At 39.7% G+C, this 16911-nt stretch overlaps 1 protein-coding gene across 3 annotated transcripts in view; it reads left to right on the top strand.

Annotated features, from left to right (window-relative positions):
* ZFAND5 (zinc finger AN1-type containing 5) overlaps positions 1 to 5854 on the top strand; it is a 13452-nt gene extending 7598 nt beyond the window's left edge. For all 3 annotated transcript variants that reach the window (XM_032798161.2, XM_032798160.2, XM_032798159.2), the window contains exons 5-6: positions 3791 to 3916; positions 4211 to 5854. In XM_032798161.2, coding sequence (XP_032654052.1) covers positions 3791 to 3916; positions 4211 to 4359 — 275 coding nt within the window. In that variant the 3' untranslated portion in view covers positions 4360 to 5854. The remainder of the gene's footprint in view (positions 1 to 3790; positions 3917 to 4210) is intronic.
* The last annotated feature ends 11057 nt before the right edge of the window (positions 5855 to 16911 follow it).

Raw genomic sequence — 16911 nt, 5'->3', positions numbered from 1 at the left:
ACCTCCCCTGCTCCTGACTGCCCCCTCCAGAGTCACCCTGCCTAGGATCCCACACCCTGTCCAACCCACCCTGCTCCCTGTCCCCTGTGGAGCCAAATGCTGCCTCGCGGGAGCATGCAGCCCCAGCCCCAAGAGCGCTGCGCGCCCGGCGGCAGGGCTCCGGGGAGGAGAGAAGGCAGGGGAGGGGCTGGCAATTTGCTGCACTTGGCTGGGCACTCCGTTCTGGGAGTGCGGACCCCACGGCTTGCCACGCTGGGAGAGCAGGGCCATTTGTCCACCCCTGCATTAGGGTATGATACTAAAACAAGATTATCATTTTTCTAAACTGGAAAACCTGAAGGTTAAGAGTTTGAAGGAAGATTTCAGTAACTAGCCCTTTATTTCTGTGTGGAGTTTAAGCTGCTTTAATATCTTGCATTAAACTGTTTTGTATTCTTACTTAGGCTCTGGCTATTTGAGATGTAAAAGACGTGCATCAGTAATATGATTCTGTGACATGGATTGATAAATACAAATGTATTTATTGCTCTGATGCATTTTGGGGTGTGTACAGAGTTTAAGGAGACTTTTATAAACTATGCAAATTTCAAATTATCTCCTGTAACTCAGTCATGTGCCTTTTAACAATGCATCTTGAGGTCATACCTGAGAGCGCCAATGAGGAAGGAAACAGTACATGTAAAATAAGGTAGCCGTGACCATGTGGCAAGTGAGTCTAATTGAAAGTTCTTGTTAACAGTTAAAACCAAATTGCAGAAGTCATCTTTGAAACGGATAACTTGTAAGCTTCTGATCTCTTAAGGATGAACAGATGACTAATTGACACCAAAAACTATGCTATGCAAAACAGTACTTAAATCTTTCTGTGCTCACAGAAGCTGCTTGGAGAAAGTTGCTTATAACAATTTTTAACTTAATTACCAGGCTAATAGTATATGCCTCTGTGGAACTCAAAAGTTAGGGTTTTATTGCAATTTAAATGGAAAGGAACAGAAAGTGCATACTCGAAGTCCATGTAAATACCTTGAAAAACCTTAAGTTGATAACCCCCCCACACACACATGCTTTGAAATCTTTACACTGGCATTCTTCCAGCTTTTTTGGATCTTTAGGAAAACTGATGTCTCCTCCAGTGGGTTTTCTGCAGTCCATATTCCTTAAACTCTGCATATGGCCACTCAACGGGTATCTTCAGTTTTGCCAGACCATAGACTCTAGTCTCTAATTTTGTTTTTATCAAGTCCTTGTATTGTGCCTACTGTAGTATCTAAGCACTTTTCAAAATTAAATAACTTATTTATAGACTGTTCACATCTTTTCTTTTCTTCCTCCATCTGGCAGCACTTAGGATTTCTTTGACTCATTTTTTCAGAATAGGAAGGGAAAAAATCATGGGGGAAATAGTCTGTCATGGGAAAATTGTATCAAAGAGGAAGGACTTGTTCATCTTAAGTCATGACAAGATTTAGGTTCATTGTCATCTGCCACTCTTTAAGAGAACATCATTGGGCAGGCTTGCTGAAAAGGCTTTGGCTGCTCCTCTCCCTAATCTTGTCCTGTTTGAGTTTGGTAGTCTACAAGTATCACAGATGTTTGGAGGGATCATGATCACAAAGAAGAAAGATGTCCTCTGAACAGACTTGGTCAAAGCCCATTTAGCATCTTGAGGATAAATACTCAGACTTGATCCATTCACTTAGTGGGTAGTCATCAGAGAACTGAGCTTTAGTGTTGTGTCCTTCAACTTTTATTGCATGTGGATTTGTGGGTGTGTGCCCAAATACAACAGTTTGGTGGTCACAAATGCATGGAATACTATGGCTTGGGTCAAACTTATGCTTGATAGGGTGCAATCTTCTGGTGAGCTATAGAAAGAAGGGTGCTTTTCTTGCTCCTGTTGCTATTTGGAGATCTAGTATTGGATCCAAAACCACATACTGTTTTGTGACAGTAGGAAAGATGCCCTCTGTTGGGGGGAAAAAAAAACATGTTGAGCTTCTCATTATTTCCCTTTACACACTATCACTTCAGTTTTCCCAAGACTGAACTTCAGCTAGCTGCTCCTCCAGAAATAAATATACGCAGGTACTGTGACAAGTAGTGTGGCTATTACTAGCATTTGGGATGAAGATACTCAAAATATCTGTGTATTGTAGGCACTTCAGACTATGGCACCTGGCAGTCTCTCCCAGAACCTTGTAGATGTCAGAGTTGCGGAGAGACTGTGTAACACTCCATAAACAGTCTATCAAGTAAGGGCAAGCAGATAAGGCTTACCTGTGTTTACATGTCCTAATCTTTCAAGTAACTTAAACTGTTATGTTATTTCCATCTATTTAATTTTGTCATTCATCTAGATTGTAAACTGTTTAGGGTGGGAACTGAACATGCTGTGTATGCTTAGCATGTTACTTTCAGATGTCTATAAGTGGTTTTTTTAAACAAAGTCAAAACATACCTTGTTCAGAATTACTGGGTGTGAAGGGGAACCTTAAAGACATGTTTAATCATTAAAAGGGGGGTGGTTTACATTAAACAGAGTCTTAACTCTTGTAAAACTACATTGCACTTTTGGACTTACAGTCCAAGAAAAGCTTCTTAAATTAAACGTGATTCAACTGGGACCCCAAATCTTCATGGGAGAAGCAAATGAAAACTAACTTTAGAATGAGTCAGTTTAGCTATGCTACCTTTACTGCTGCACTGAATTTACTGTAATATAAGAATGTCTAGATTCAGCATAAGTGTGGGCTGTTGCTCTTTTCTAAATTACTGTAGGAGTGCTTGTATGAGAAAGTGGAGAGCATTCTCATAGGGAAAGGTAACCCTCTTCTCTGAGAATAGAGCTCATAGTAGGGAACTATGTGAACCAATGGTGGTGTGATTCAAAAATTCAGCTGCTGTTGCAGTCTTACGCCTGACCTACACTAGAAAATTAGGTTGGCATAACTGTCACTCAGAGATGTGAAAAATCCATACTCCTGTGCAGTGTAATGAAGACAGCCTAAGTCCCTGTGTAAACCATGCTAGGTTGACAGAATTCATCCATCTGTTTAGCTGCTACCTCTTGGAGATGGATTACCTACACGACAATGTCTACATTGAAGTATTAGTCTCACCTGGCTATGGTTAGATTGGAAATTGTTACAAACAGTAGTGCATTAATCTGGATTGTGTTAATTGTGCAGTAAGTATTGTATAGCTTAATAATGCTTTTAGGGTTTTTCAATTTATTTGATTTCTGAAATAAAGCTTATGTACAATTTAGATTAAAGAGTAGGTGGTCACAATGCTTTACCTATTAAACACTGGAGGGAATCTCTCAAAGGAATACTAAAAACACAACTATACACTTGGTTTACCATGTGACCTTAAATTTAAACTTTCCTGTGTACATTGATATTCAAAGTAGGTCTTACGGCTTACAAAGCACTTACTGTGCACTTATGACACTTTCCATTCATAGTTCTTTATGTAGGTAGGTCAAATAAAGCTTACCCTTCTCTACATTTTTGCATGTAAATGGTGAAGTGGCCATATTCCTGACTTACTAGTACTTGGTGTAATAGGTACAGCTGCAGTTTTATAGCTAAAGATGTCTGTATTAATATAAAATAACCTTACACGTGGTATTGTATGTTATGAATTTTGCATAGTTTCTGGGAAAGGAATGCAGTGTCTTGGGCTGTACCTACATTCTTGAACAAATGTTTTACTGAATTATTCAAAATTATTCTGGAGCTCTCATTTCAGTTTGCTTTATTTTTATTTTTTGTTTCTTTTCCCATAGTTGTTACTCAACCAAGTCCATCGGTATCTCAACCTAGTACTTCTCTGAATGAAGAGAGTGCTCCTGAATTGCCCAAACCAAAGAAGAACAGATGCTTCATGTGCAGAAAGAAGGTTGGCCTTACAGGTATATGAAAAGGCTTTGTCAATACTTAAGTTTTTGTTGACTAGCATTTGCATTTACTAGTTCTCTGGATTGAATTTTGTATTTGGTAAAACTCATTTTGGGTAGGAAGCATTCCAAAATTCATTGGGATGATACCCCGTGAAACAGCTGTGTTTTTTGAAATGCGTGGAATCTGTTCTTCCTATATTGCTCTTAACAGATCAGTTGTAAATATTTGGTTCTTTGTAGTGACTAAGGCTTAAAATCATATTTAGGTAGAGCTGAGGGTAACACTACTTTCTTTTGTTTGTACAGGATTTGACTGCCGATGTGGAAACTTGTTTTGTGGACTTCACCGTTACTCTGACAAGCACAACTGCCCATATGACTACAAAGCAGAAGCTGCAGCTAAAATCAGGAAAGAAAATCCAGTTGTTGTGGCTGAAAAAATCCAGAGAATATAAACTAACCTACTTGTGAAAAGACTGACTTTGTTTTTATTTTAATATATCCTAGGAAAACATTAAAGAGCAGATGCATGGCATTTTCTTTTGATGTTCTCCAGAGTTTTACTTTAGTCTTGTCTGTCTTATTGATATTTCAGGATGTTTGGGTGTTCGTTACAGGCAGAATTGGATAGTTACAGCCCTTTTAAAGTGTATATGCCCTTCCCAGAATAAAATTAGATTAATTAAGACTTGCACAGGAAGTTAGAAATGCACAGAGGACAAATTGTCTAGTTCACATGTGCCAAACAAATGTGTAAAATCTGCATGTCTGCAGCAGATCTGCCTTTTGGGTATGTAATTGAGGTATATCATCTGTGGCTAGTGTTACATGCCTGTTTGGGGTGAAAAGATACACCAGTAAAAAGTTGGCAGTCTACCATAGTTAAATTTTCTCCTATCTTTAATTTCCACATTCATTGTTTTGAAGCAGAATGTGAACTTACATAGAGGATCCACCTTACTTAGAAGAGTGTTGGTGCCATATTTAAGATATAGTTAAAGTAGTTTAATGCAGCAGGAAAAGTGAGAAATTCTGAGCCTTAAAGGGTGTGAATGATCCTGGAAATGACTACATTATATAGTTCAGAACAATCAGAGCAGGTTCCCAAAGGAAGTGCCCTCTTAGAAACTTGATGAACTGGCCTGCAACAGAAGGTTTGTCTGCTTTACTCTTGCATAGCTAAAAACGTTGTGTAGCACAATGCAGTAAGATTTTTATTTACAAAAGAGCAAAAGCTATTTGTTTTTAGATTTACCACAGCAGCTCTATCAAGTATGTTAGCACCTAAGTTGCAAAGATATTTGAGCAGTTTAATTTTTCATGTATCTTCATGTTGGGTTCAAGAGAATAAGAGCTTTTTTATTTAATAGTTTTTTAAATATGATAAGATGGCACCATTCTGCATGGAAAACCATACCCAACATGGCTGCTGTAGACTTAAGTGGTACCTGGCACCACTCTGAGGGCTGCTTTATCATTTTTAATTGTATTTGGGTGTAGGACTGTAGTGTTCTTGGGTGTATTGCATGGGCTGCATTATCTACAGCATTGTACAATAACTCTAGAAAAGGCAGTATACTTCACTGATGCTTGTCTGGTAATATCACTTCTGTGTTATAATGGAAGTTTTTTTGTGATGTATGAAACTTGTTTTTTATATAAACCAGTACAGTTTAGACTAGTGTTGTGGTAATGCCCGTTCTCATCTGTAAATAGTTATGTACACAAGGCGCTACTTCTGATTTTTATTGCAGTGTTCAGTCTTAGTTTTTACTTCACTATTAAAAGCATCAGGTTTTTTTGCTTTAACCTTGTCCTTCAGTTCTGAGTTATTAGATATGCAAATGTGTACAGATAGTTGATATTTATGTATTGCACATAATCATGCTACCCAGCATCTATGCTATGTTGTATTATGTAAATAATAAAATCATGTACAGAAGGAAATAATTCCTTTTGTTATAGTTCATTGGGTTTTGAGTTACTGGGTAATCCGAGGCTGTCTTATGGATGGGGAAAGGAATGCAACTTGTTTCTAGATTCTGCTATGTGGGAATTTTTTTTCTATGTGCCTTAAGCCTGCATATTTCTAACCTGTTCAGCTTTCATTTACCAATTTAAGATCTCATCTTTGGGTGAGAAAAGCATAGCAGATGGAATACAAACTAATTTTCTTGATGGCCAGATAATTTCAGCAAATAACAGTAACATCATGTCTACAGGGAAGATGGAGAGCATTAGCTGTGAACTTTAAAAGCTTTTTTTCTTGCTGCTTTGCCTGCGAATCTATTTCCAATGGATCTCTGGGACCACATAACTAGTATACTGCACAGCACCATTTTATCCAAACCTCAGAGCATTTCCACTGGGCCCCTCCCTAGGATCTATACCTAAATGTGGATTTCAAATATGGGGCTGTGAGAGTTACCCTTCCCAACTTTGCGAAGGAGCCACAGGTTGGTGTGCATGACACATGATAACTTGTTGGAAAGAGGCAGCCTTCACCAATGGATAATACATGGGAACTTCTTGTAATGGAAACTGAGATAAAAGTTGTCGTCCATCCAGTCTACTGACTCTGCATGTGCTTGCTTATTGTCACTGCTTGTTCTTATTATATGGGGAAAGGGCTTGCTCTGGAGCTTCACGTGCCAAGATGAGGATAATCCATATCGGTGTAAGCCAAAAGGAGCCACACTAAAGCAATGAAAAGTACCATTTCTCCAACCCTGGAATTTAAAGTAAGAATCATGATGAGATCTGTTACCTTCTGATCCTGAGAAGTAGGGATTTGCACGTGGATATTTGAAGAGAATTCAAGTTGGGAGTTTGTGGGTAGAGCACTCGAACTATATGCCGTCAAGAACAGTTTGTGAAAACATGTCAGTGATGTCATGGGTTAGTATGATTTAGGGATTATCTGAGGAAGTATGGGACACTTGAATTAAATATTTCACATGAGTTTAAAGTCACGTGTTCCTCAAAATCCCTGACAGCTATAGTTTTATCACTCACATCACTTTCTCAGACAAATGCCCATCCCTTTGACTTGTAAGATAACAGTATATTGTGTGGGAAAGGAGTAAAAATCCCACATGCTGTTACATCCAATGACACATAATCTACATGTAAACTTGTTACAAGTGAGGTTTGAGTATACATGAAAATTACACAGTGCATTTTAAGAAAGCAAATAGGTGGTTAACATACTATTTTGGATTAAATTAACTGCAAATCAAACTGCTGCCCCAATGAATGTGCTTTTAAAAAAAAAAAAACCCTAAAAGACTTAATTTTTCAAAATTGTTTAAATTGTATGCGGATGGATGCTTTAAAACAATTTACACAAAGCTTTGCATTACCACACAGGTCTAATTTATTGCTGAAATTCTTTTGTGCAAAAATCATGTTCAGCACTGCGGGGGCCAGGCCTTTGGGAAGGTGAACGTAGCTATTTAATTCTCTGCCCTGCCCCAGCGCAGTAGCTCAAGCTACTGAACGCTAGCTTGTAGCAGATATCTGTACCCAGTGAGGAAATCCTCAGCAGTACAGGAAGCGTCAGTCTTGCTCTGTTTTTGGAACAAAGGGGTAAGATATCTGGTCTGCTCTACTAATGAAGCCAAATTCGGGCATATGGGATGTTTGGTATTAGGACCTCTTTATTTTAATTGCACTGGTACTGAAAATAAGCATGCTGCTGATTTTAGAGTTGTAATATCACTTAGAGCTGCTCTGCTAACAGACTAAGCTTTCATTTCATTCTCATTGCAGTGTAGAATGCTGCATCATACCGTGGTTTATGAAAACTTAGTTTCCTTATAAAGTAATGTCTTCCAATGCATGAACATTCATATTCCAGCATGGCCTTCAATGGAGTACTTACGCGACTGAGGCCAGAGCTATTGGCTAGTTTTTATGCTATGTATATTCATTGTGTACTTCCCTTATTTTACATGTTAAAACCTCTAAATGTAAATTCAGAAGACAAATGTCCAAGTGAGGGGAAGAACTGTTTGGCATGCAACATTACTGAGAGGATGCAATTGTCAGCTTGTACTAGTGTAAACACCAAGGCTGGGGAAGGTATATTTAGCTTGTCATGAAGGGTACAACTACAAATAAGGCATTAGTTCAAGAAAAGGCAACTTCTGTCTTATATGATAGACTTTCTTAAAGTGGAATACTCACAAAGAAAAGAGCGTCTGCCTGAGGTGCTTAAAACCAATGGATTATCTCAATAAATAGCTAGAAAATGTACTGTTCAGCAATATGGCACTGGGAAAGAGATGGAAACAGTTGACCTACTAGCTATGTACATCTTCTATATGATCCAAATACGTAAGAGCAATCCACCTTAGTACTTTAATAGATATTATTCTAATTAGATGGTTACTCTGACAATTTTTCTGTATTGATTGGTCTTCAGATTTAACATGGTAGATAGTTAGAAACAGGAAAACCACCTGCCAAGAATGAAACCTGATCACTTAATACTAGACCTCATTAACATTAGACAACTATGCTGAGATGTTTTTAACTAACTGCAGAGTGCAATATAAATATGCAGTCCTGGAGAAGTATATTTTTTTTAAATGCCCAATGATCAGTTTACTTTATGATAGTGACCTGCTGTACAAACATAGGAAGATATTGAGGAAGAATGTGTAAGTGTAAGTGGTCGGGTTGATGACTGGCACATCTCATGTTTTGTTTTGAAAAATCTAGGTTCCTTTCCTCAAGCAGCCACATTATGGAAATCCCCAGATCCTTTAAATAGTCTTCCCCTGGTAAGGTCTTTCCAACTGCTGTTGCTATTCCCTAGAACAGGGGTAGGCAACCTATGGCACATGTGCCAAAAGCAGCACACAAGCTGATTTCCAGTGGCACTCTCACTGCCTGGGTCCTGGCCACCAGTCCGGCGAGCTCTGCATTTTAATTTGAAATGAAGCTTCTTAAACATTTTTAAAACTTTATTTACTTTCTGTAAGTCTATAATATATGTACAGAAACCTTCTAAAAATGTTAAAATGTATTACTGGCACGTGAAACCTTAAATCTGAGTCAATAAATGAAGGCTCGGCACACCACTTCTGAAAGGTTGCCTACCCCTGCCCTAGAAGGAAAGGGCGGGACAGGCCCCTACAACACTTTCTTCCTAGCTGCCACTATAAGATATGTCTATTTTTCCTAAATCTTGATGATTGGCCTCTGGTGTGTTGGCTCCTTTGGGCTGCTAGGTGCAAAACAGGACTGGAAGGCCCTGACTTGCGCCTGGCAACCTCTTCTTCTCTACTTAGTGCTTTGGAAATGCTTCCTAATCAGATCCTAAACACACATTCACAAATACTGTAGATACTATCCTTATTGTGGGTTATAACTACAGATTTAGGAATTGTTTATTTAGGCACCACGGACTAGATTTGGTTTTCCTCTATGTATATACAAGGATAATGACTAGATGTACTTTCCTAGTTAGCCAACAATTTAGGGTTTTTTCTCCCAAACTTAGAATGAAAGATCCGTGTCCTAAATTCTTAAAGAAATTGACCTTTAGACTGCTGTGATTGAGCACTCTGATTTATACTGTAAATCTAGCTACCCCCGGTCCAAGAGATGGATTACCTACAAGGAGAACCCCTCCCCTTCCTGTAGTGTCTGCACTGAAGTGCTGCAGTGATGCAGGCGCTGCTGTAGCATTTTAAGTGTAGACACTAGGCTTCTGACTTTAAAAAAAAAAAAATCCCATGTAACAAATCCAAGAGAATAGCCTAATAACATTATACACTCTGATACAGCTTTCTAGAATTTTTTTACAATAGAACCAATTTTAAAATTGCAAAATTTGGTAATTTTAATTTATGAATATAGCTGTCAAATATTTCACTTTACTACTTTCAAAAAGTACTTCATGCATTTTTTTTTTAAAGAGTTCATGCATGGATGCTATTCTTAAAATGACTGAGGCAGCAGATTTGACTACTGCAATGACTTAATATCCATTTATTGTGTAGAAAAATGAGACCTCATTAAGCCCTGAAACTAAAAAGTAGGCATGTGTGGAGAAATGACCTATGGTTTGGTTTTTTAAAAAAAAAAAAAAAAAATAGATATAGATATATACACACACACACTTTGGTTGTGATAAATGTTTTATGCAAAAGTTAATGTGATATAATAGTAAAAAGTTCTGCAATATGAATTTAATCTCTGTGGAAATGGCAACTGATGAAGGGGAAGCCTGCTATTCAGTTTCATTATTGCCTGTTGAGCTAAGGTAACTTCATAAACTCCTTTATAGTGCAGTATATTCAATATACCAGAGATATAAAGGAAAACTTGAATTTTTTCGAGTATCAAACATTTAGGTTCTAGAAATGTACAAAAAAGTTTATAGATTGCAGCACTTAAGTAATCCCACACATGATGTTTAAAAATATAGTGTTTGTAACTTAATTTTAAAGGTCCTTGTTAGTCTGAAGGTATGCATTCAAACAAAGTCCTCTGTCTCCTTCACTTTTGGATGCAGAAAGAGGGGAAAAAGGACAACAAAAAAAAAACATATTTGGCCTAAATTCAGGTGGGAGCCCACATGCCCTTACTCCTCACCTTATTTCCAATACTGCAAAGACTGTCAGGCAAACTGGAGATTTAGGACCCTGCACTAATCAAGAGGGAGCCATGGTGCCAGAAAGGAAGGGGAAGACTTAAGAGTCAACCCAGCCAATCAAAAACATCTGACTCTGAGGCCTACAGTGACTAACCCATAACTCCTGAATTTACAGACCTATCCCCCTACTCAGAATGAAAATTTCTGGGTGAGACAAATGGTGGATTTATAATGAAACCCTAATCAAAGCTTAGCTGCAATTGTGTCAGAGAGAGAGACAATATACATATATATGAATGTACACATATAGAGTAAGTGGAGTTACAGTATAAATAGTCTATTAGTATGAGTTTGGGAAGACCAAATTAGTCACAAGTGTAAATAAAACTTGTATACTACAACACACATTCATGTATTCTGTGCATGTTATGTGTCTCAGTCTCATTCTACCAAAGATCAGTTGCAGGATGGCAGACATATAATGAGGCAAGTGACGCAGAAACAAAATCTGACAGTTGCTCGCCATTCTCAAGAAACCCTACAATAACAAACCAGCGTAGGCACTTGAAGGAGGAAATATACTCTGAATTAGGGTGACCAGATAGCAAGTGTGAAAAATTGGGATGGGGGGAATAGGAGCCTATATAAGAAAAAGCCCCAAATATTGGGACTGTCCCTATAAAATCAGGACATCTGGTCCCCCTACTTTGAATAAGGTCCTCCATTTCTTCAAGTATCCAAGGGTGTTATTGTGGGCAATTTCTACTGAAACTTAAGTAGGAGGAGCTAGTGAGTTATAGCCCCACAAAACTTCAGTGTGCTCTACATAATGGACAATATGAAATTACCACTCAGCACTGAAAATAATAAATGACAGATCTGAACAGTCGACTAGGAGAGCAGTCTGAAAAGGAAGCCAAATCTGGAGGAGGGGAAGGAGAAAGACAATGACCTTGTCAGGGAATTTTAGAAAATACAAAGATCAAAGTTCTCTGCTACAAGTGCAGTAAGCATCAATTACTGCAGTGATGGAGGGGGAGGGTGTCAAAATCCACCAGAAGAAAATTTTATATGTAGTTTTACTTCTCAGAGCGTTGATATGAATAATGATGATTTCTCCTTGGCCTTGTATGATATGCACTTCAGCAGAATGTCCTTTGGCCTTTAAATTGCCGGTTGAAATTGAACCTGCTAGAGAACAAGTCCTAGTTTTGTTTTAATTTGCTGTGTTCAGCTGAAGTGAATATAGGGACAGTTACTGTTTTCTGCTGAGCACAAATTCATCCAAGAAGACAGCAGTGGAATCAATGGAAAAGAAAGGAAATCAACAGCAAGGAGATAACACTGAGGTCCAGATTCTTCCCTCAGATACCCACCCACAATGCCGATCTAGTTCAATGAGAGAAGCATGTGTTTATGTGTGAGAATGAAAGTCAGCAGAATTTTGCCTGCAGCTTGTAGTAAGAAAATATATGGTGAATGATTAAGGAAAAGAAGATGGTCCAAATGCTTAAGGGCTTGAGCAGATTAGAAGGAGTCAGCGTTATCACAGTGTGGACAGGCTATAACAAATAATCTTAAATGCGAGTGGATGTATGTGCTGGGTAACACGAAAGAGGGGACAGGAGAATTTGCTATAAAGGGGAAAGGAGTTGTAGTGAAATATTTAAAATCTCTTGCAAGAAGTGACAATACAGATTTGAAAACTGGTATATAATGCGACTATTAACACAAAAGAAAAACACACGTAATGTATATAAGAATCATGGATGGAGGGAAGAAATCTCATCTAGTACATACCACTCTCCAGTGAGCCAGCATTCTAGACTCTTAGGCTTATGCGTGAGACAATGAATCACAGCAATAATTGCTTTGCATGAATTAGTTTGGAGAGTGCACAGAATGTGCTTTTCTTGCATAAATTGCCATTTCTATTATACATTGTTTTTCTCCTGCATATTCTCCATATTCCGCTCAGGGACATAGTATAGGATTCCTAAAGCAAGCAGGCAGCTGAAAACATGATGGATTGAATATTTAAGTGCTGGGTGGGGAGGGATAGCTCAGTGGTTTGAGCATTGGTCTGCTTAAACCCAGAGTTGTGAGATTAATCCTTGAGGAGGCCAGTTAGGGAACTGGGGTAAAAATCTGTCTGGGGATTGGCCTTGCTTTGAGCAGGGGGTTGGACTAGATGGTCTCTCGAGGTCCCTTCCAACCTTGTGAATCTATATACTAAATCTCTATCTATTTAAAAAAAATGAAATACTGGTGATGATTTTTAAAATGAAGCAAATCCATACATCATTGAAACTTGGTCTTTCTGATGTCTGTTTTCAGGTGCATCAGGGTGTACATTATGGAAAGAATATTTTAATGGTCATTTCCTTTGTCTTCAAGCTTTCCCATACCACAAATAACCAGAACAGTCTCTATAGGGTCAGAAGTTTGGGTTGTGGCAGAAACCACCTTTTTCACAAACACCACATGGAATGTGCGAGTTGCAGCATGGTTCCCGCCTCTCCTTCTACCCTTGCAATATAGTTCATTAATTCCTTTTTAATAGCATGTCAAGAATTTTCAAAAAGTTTTTCATCCTGCAATTTTACATTAGTGTATGGCCTCCATTTTCAAAAGCGACTAGTGATTTTAGGTGCTTCTGTTGTTGGGTGATCAACTTAAGACACCTTAAAGGGGCCTGATTTTCAGAAAGTGCTGAGCACCTGCCCTCTAAAAATCAGGTCCTTTCATGGTGTCTCAAGTTGCCCAAAAATTGAGTCATCCAAAGCTAGTGGCACCTGAAGAAATTGGCTGTGTATTTGTTTTAGCTCTTCTCAGATTATCACAGACAGCCTGAATTATATAAATATTTTATTTTATAAACTCTTTCTGGTCCTCTTTGTACGTCTAAAGAAACAAAAAAGGACACAAGGATTTGGGGAGAGGGGTTCCTGCACATCACTTGTAACTTGCTCTTTCGGATTCAGTCTCACAAATTTCAGGCTTTTCCTATAGCACCCTCTGATGGTTCCATAATAAAACTAGTATAAGTGATGGAGGCAGCATGTCCTAGAGGATAAGGTATGTGAGTGGGAGCCAGGAGGCTAGACTGGGGTTCGTTTTTCAAACTCACTAACGTTAGACAAAATCACTTCACTTCTGTGCACTTCATCTTCCCTATCTGGAAAAAAGATGATTATGGTGCTTAGGTATGTTTAAAAAAGTATGTATAATGACAATAATGCTATAAATGTATGAGTATTTTAAATTACATATTTACACATTTGCTATTTGGGCCTCTGTCAATTTTGGGATTAATTTCACTTCACATTTAAAGCTCACGGACAACACTTTTCACACACATTTTATTTATCAAGTTTCCTTAAAGGGTTTTTGTTTGTTTTACAGTTTGTGGGTGAACTGAGCACTTGGGAAAGAGAGGAACTAGAAGCACAAGCTAGAGCTAAACACAGTGCAGACGGGGATTGTGAAAGCTTCCCTCTATGGCTTTGAGCTACCACAGTGGAGCCTCAGTTACTTTAAATCATTGCTGGACCCTCAGGGATTCCTGGCTGCTGCCACTACCCTAGGGCCCCGGGCTCTGGCAGAGCTTTAAAGGTCCAGGGGCTCCATGGTAGCCGGGCGACCCTAGCCCTTGAAATCACCTCCAGAGCCCCGCTGCCACTACTCCAAGGCTCCAGCAGCAGGGCTCAGGTGGCGATTTAAAGGGCCCTGGAGGGTAGCAGCAGTGGGAGCCCCAGGCCCTTGAAATCACCACCCAAGCTCTGTTGCCAAAGCCCTGGGATAACAGCGGCAGCTGGGGGCTCCAGCGTCGATTTAAAGGTCCAGGAGCTTCCGCCCCGGAATTGTCCCCGGAGCCCTGGGGTAGCGCCAGCAGAGCTCTGGCAGTGATTAAAAGGGTCTGGGGCAGTAGCAGTGGCAGGAGCCCTGGGCCCTTTAAATCACCACCAGAGCCCCACCGCCACTACCCCAGGGCTCTGGCAGTGGGGTTCTGGCTGCAATTTAAAGGGTCTGGGGTTCCAGCCGCTGCTGAGAAGCCCAGGCCCTTTAAATTGCTTCCTGGGGAAGCCAGTACGCCATACCATGGCGTACCAGCTTACTTGCACCTCTGCTCCTGCGCTGTTCACGCACAGCCTTTGGCATGTAAGATGCTTCCAGCTGCTTGCAAGCAAATGACACTAGCCAATATCTCTGGTCCCAGATGCAACCCTAGGTACCTCCGTCTTGCAGTCTCCAGTTATGCCCACTGGATGCTGCAAGCTTATATAAGTTTATCAATTTAACAAAGAAATTGATATGTACCAGGCTTGTTATCCCAAGGGGAGCCTCTGACACACTGCAAACCAAATGCGCTACTCCAGGTAGACTAAACAAACACATTTATTAACTATAAAGATAGATCTTAAGTGATTATAAGTCAAAGCATAACAAGTCAGAGTTGGTCAAATGATATAAAAGCAAAACACATTCTATGCTGATCTTACACTTCGAATGTCCTTAAAAGCTTAGATGGTTCTCACCACAGGCTGGCTTTTCAGTCAGGCTCTCCGCTTTGATCAGCGGTTCAGTCCGTTGGTGGTGGTGGTGGTGGTGTCTGTAGATGTAGGTGGAAGAGAAAGAGCATGGCAAAATGTCTCTTTCTTTTATCATGTGCTTTCTTTTCCCTTGACTTTTCTCTCCCTCCCCTTCAGAGTCATGTGAGCATTACCTCATCGCAGTCCCAAATTGCCCAAAGGAAGGGGGTGACTCCCTCAAGGGTCTAACAGATTCTTTTGTTGTGGTCTAAGCCAGCATCCATTGTTCCTGTGAGGCTGGGCTGGGTTTGTCCCATCCATGCCCTGATGAGGTGTAATTGCCTCTCTGTTCTTGGAGAGTTTTTGCATGGGCTTGCTTTAAACCATGAGAATACATTTTCAGTCTCATAAGTATGTAAATGAAATTATAACCTATAACCTTACTATAACATGACTGTAACAATTACTATAACATCATTATAACAACATCAGTGCATGATGAGCCTTCTGAAAACACCCAACATGACAAACTTTTCATTGGATACCACACAATCATTTTATAAAGATGAACATGGGGTTGTAGGGTACAGAGCATCACAGTGGTGATTTTGCAATGTAAACAAATGGAAACTAGGATGAGAACACCCAGTTAATCTTCACATGTAATATCAGTGAGTATTTGAGCCTAGAATTTCAGAGATGTAAAGCTGATTCATTAAGCCGTTGTTCCCCCTTTATATACTTGTTACAATATCACCATCATCTTCTTTATATGTACGGATTTCAGTACCAGACTTTCAGCTTTATTAAACACTTCCAGCCTGCTTGGCTATATCTCTAGGACTGGCTGTAGAGAACATTCCTAAGTATCTTGTCCCAGGATATATTGGGTTTAATTTAAAACCTGTGATTGATTCTTCTAGTGTGGTATCTAGTTGGTTGTCCCAAAATCCTAGTCAGGAACTTCCCTGCATATTATACTACTCTGGCCTTTGTTAAAGTTGATATTGATAGGTCAGTAGGGTGAGTGGCAGACTGCTTTTCCACAGGTTCCCAAACACAAAGGGGTGTAGCAAATTTAATGTGAATAGAATCCTTTGACTTCAGCAGCACTTCTGGAAGACCAGATCAGATTAGATTTAAGTAGGATGAGGTTTATATTAAAGTGTTGTTTGTTTGTTTTTGTTGTCTTACCTTAAATACCACAGGGTTTTAGAGGGGGAAGTAAACTTTAATCCCTCTCAATTAGGTTTCAGGCCTGGGTGTGGGCTGGAGATGGAGTTGGTCTGTTTGGTTGATCTCTTCCTAACCACGGACTGAGCAACTGATTCCATGTTGATTCATTAATTTCTGCCAACAGCCTCTGATACCATTGACCATGAGGTTTTGTTGTCTTATTTGCGGATGTTAGTGGGATGGGTGGGATGATGTATGAATGATTCTCAGACAGATAGCTCTCAGACAGATCTCATAGAAGAGTGTTTGCAATTGCTCATCAACCCAGTGGGTCTCAGTAGGATCTGAAGACTTCTCCTTTGTAATCTCTCATGTCTGATATGCTCATGAGGCCTCTTGGGCAGGAACTAGTGAGGTGATTAGGGCTATAATGTCCTCACTATGTGCATGGTACACAGCTCTGTGCCTCTTTGTCAAGGGAAATGCTGTAGTGGTTTCCCATTACTTGATGAAACAGGCGCTTTGGAGTAAAAGCCCAGGCTTAGTACTGATAAAGAGAGAGATGGGGGTGGGTTGGCTGGGAGAAGCATCCCGAGATTATGAGAAGGGTGGTGCCTACCATCTGGGCTGGCTCCAGGCACCAGCTTATCAAGCAGGTGCTTGGGGCGGCAACTCCGGAGCAGGGCGGCACT

Source organism: Chelonoidis abingdonii, chromosome 6, assembly GCF_003597395.2.
Source record: "Chelonoidis abingdonii isolate Lonesome George chromosome 6, CheloAbing_2.0, whole genome shotgun sequence".
Taxonomy (NCBI): domain Eukaryota; kingdom Metazoa; phylum Chordata; order Testudines; family Testudinidae; genus Chelonoidis; species Chelonoidis abingdonii.
Note: the sequence above shows the minus strand (reverse complement) of the source record. Positions and strands in the feature narration are given on the sequence as shown.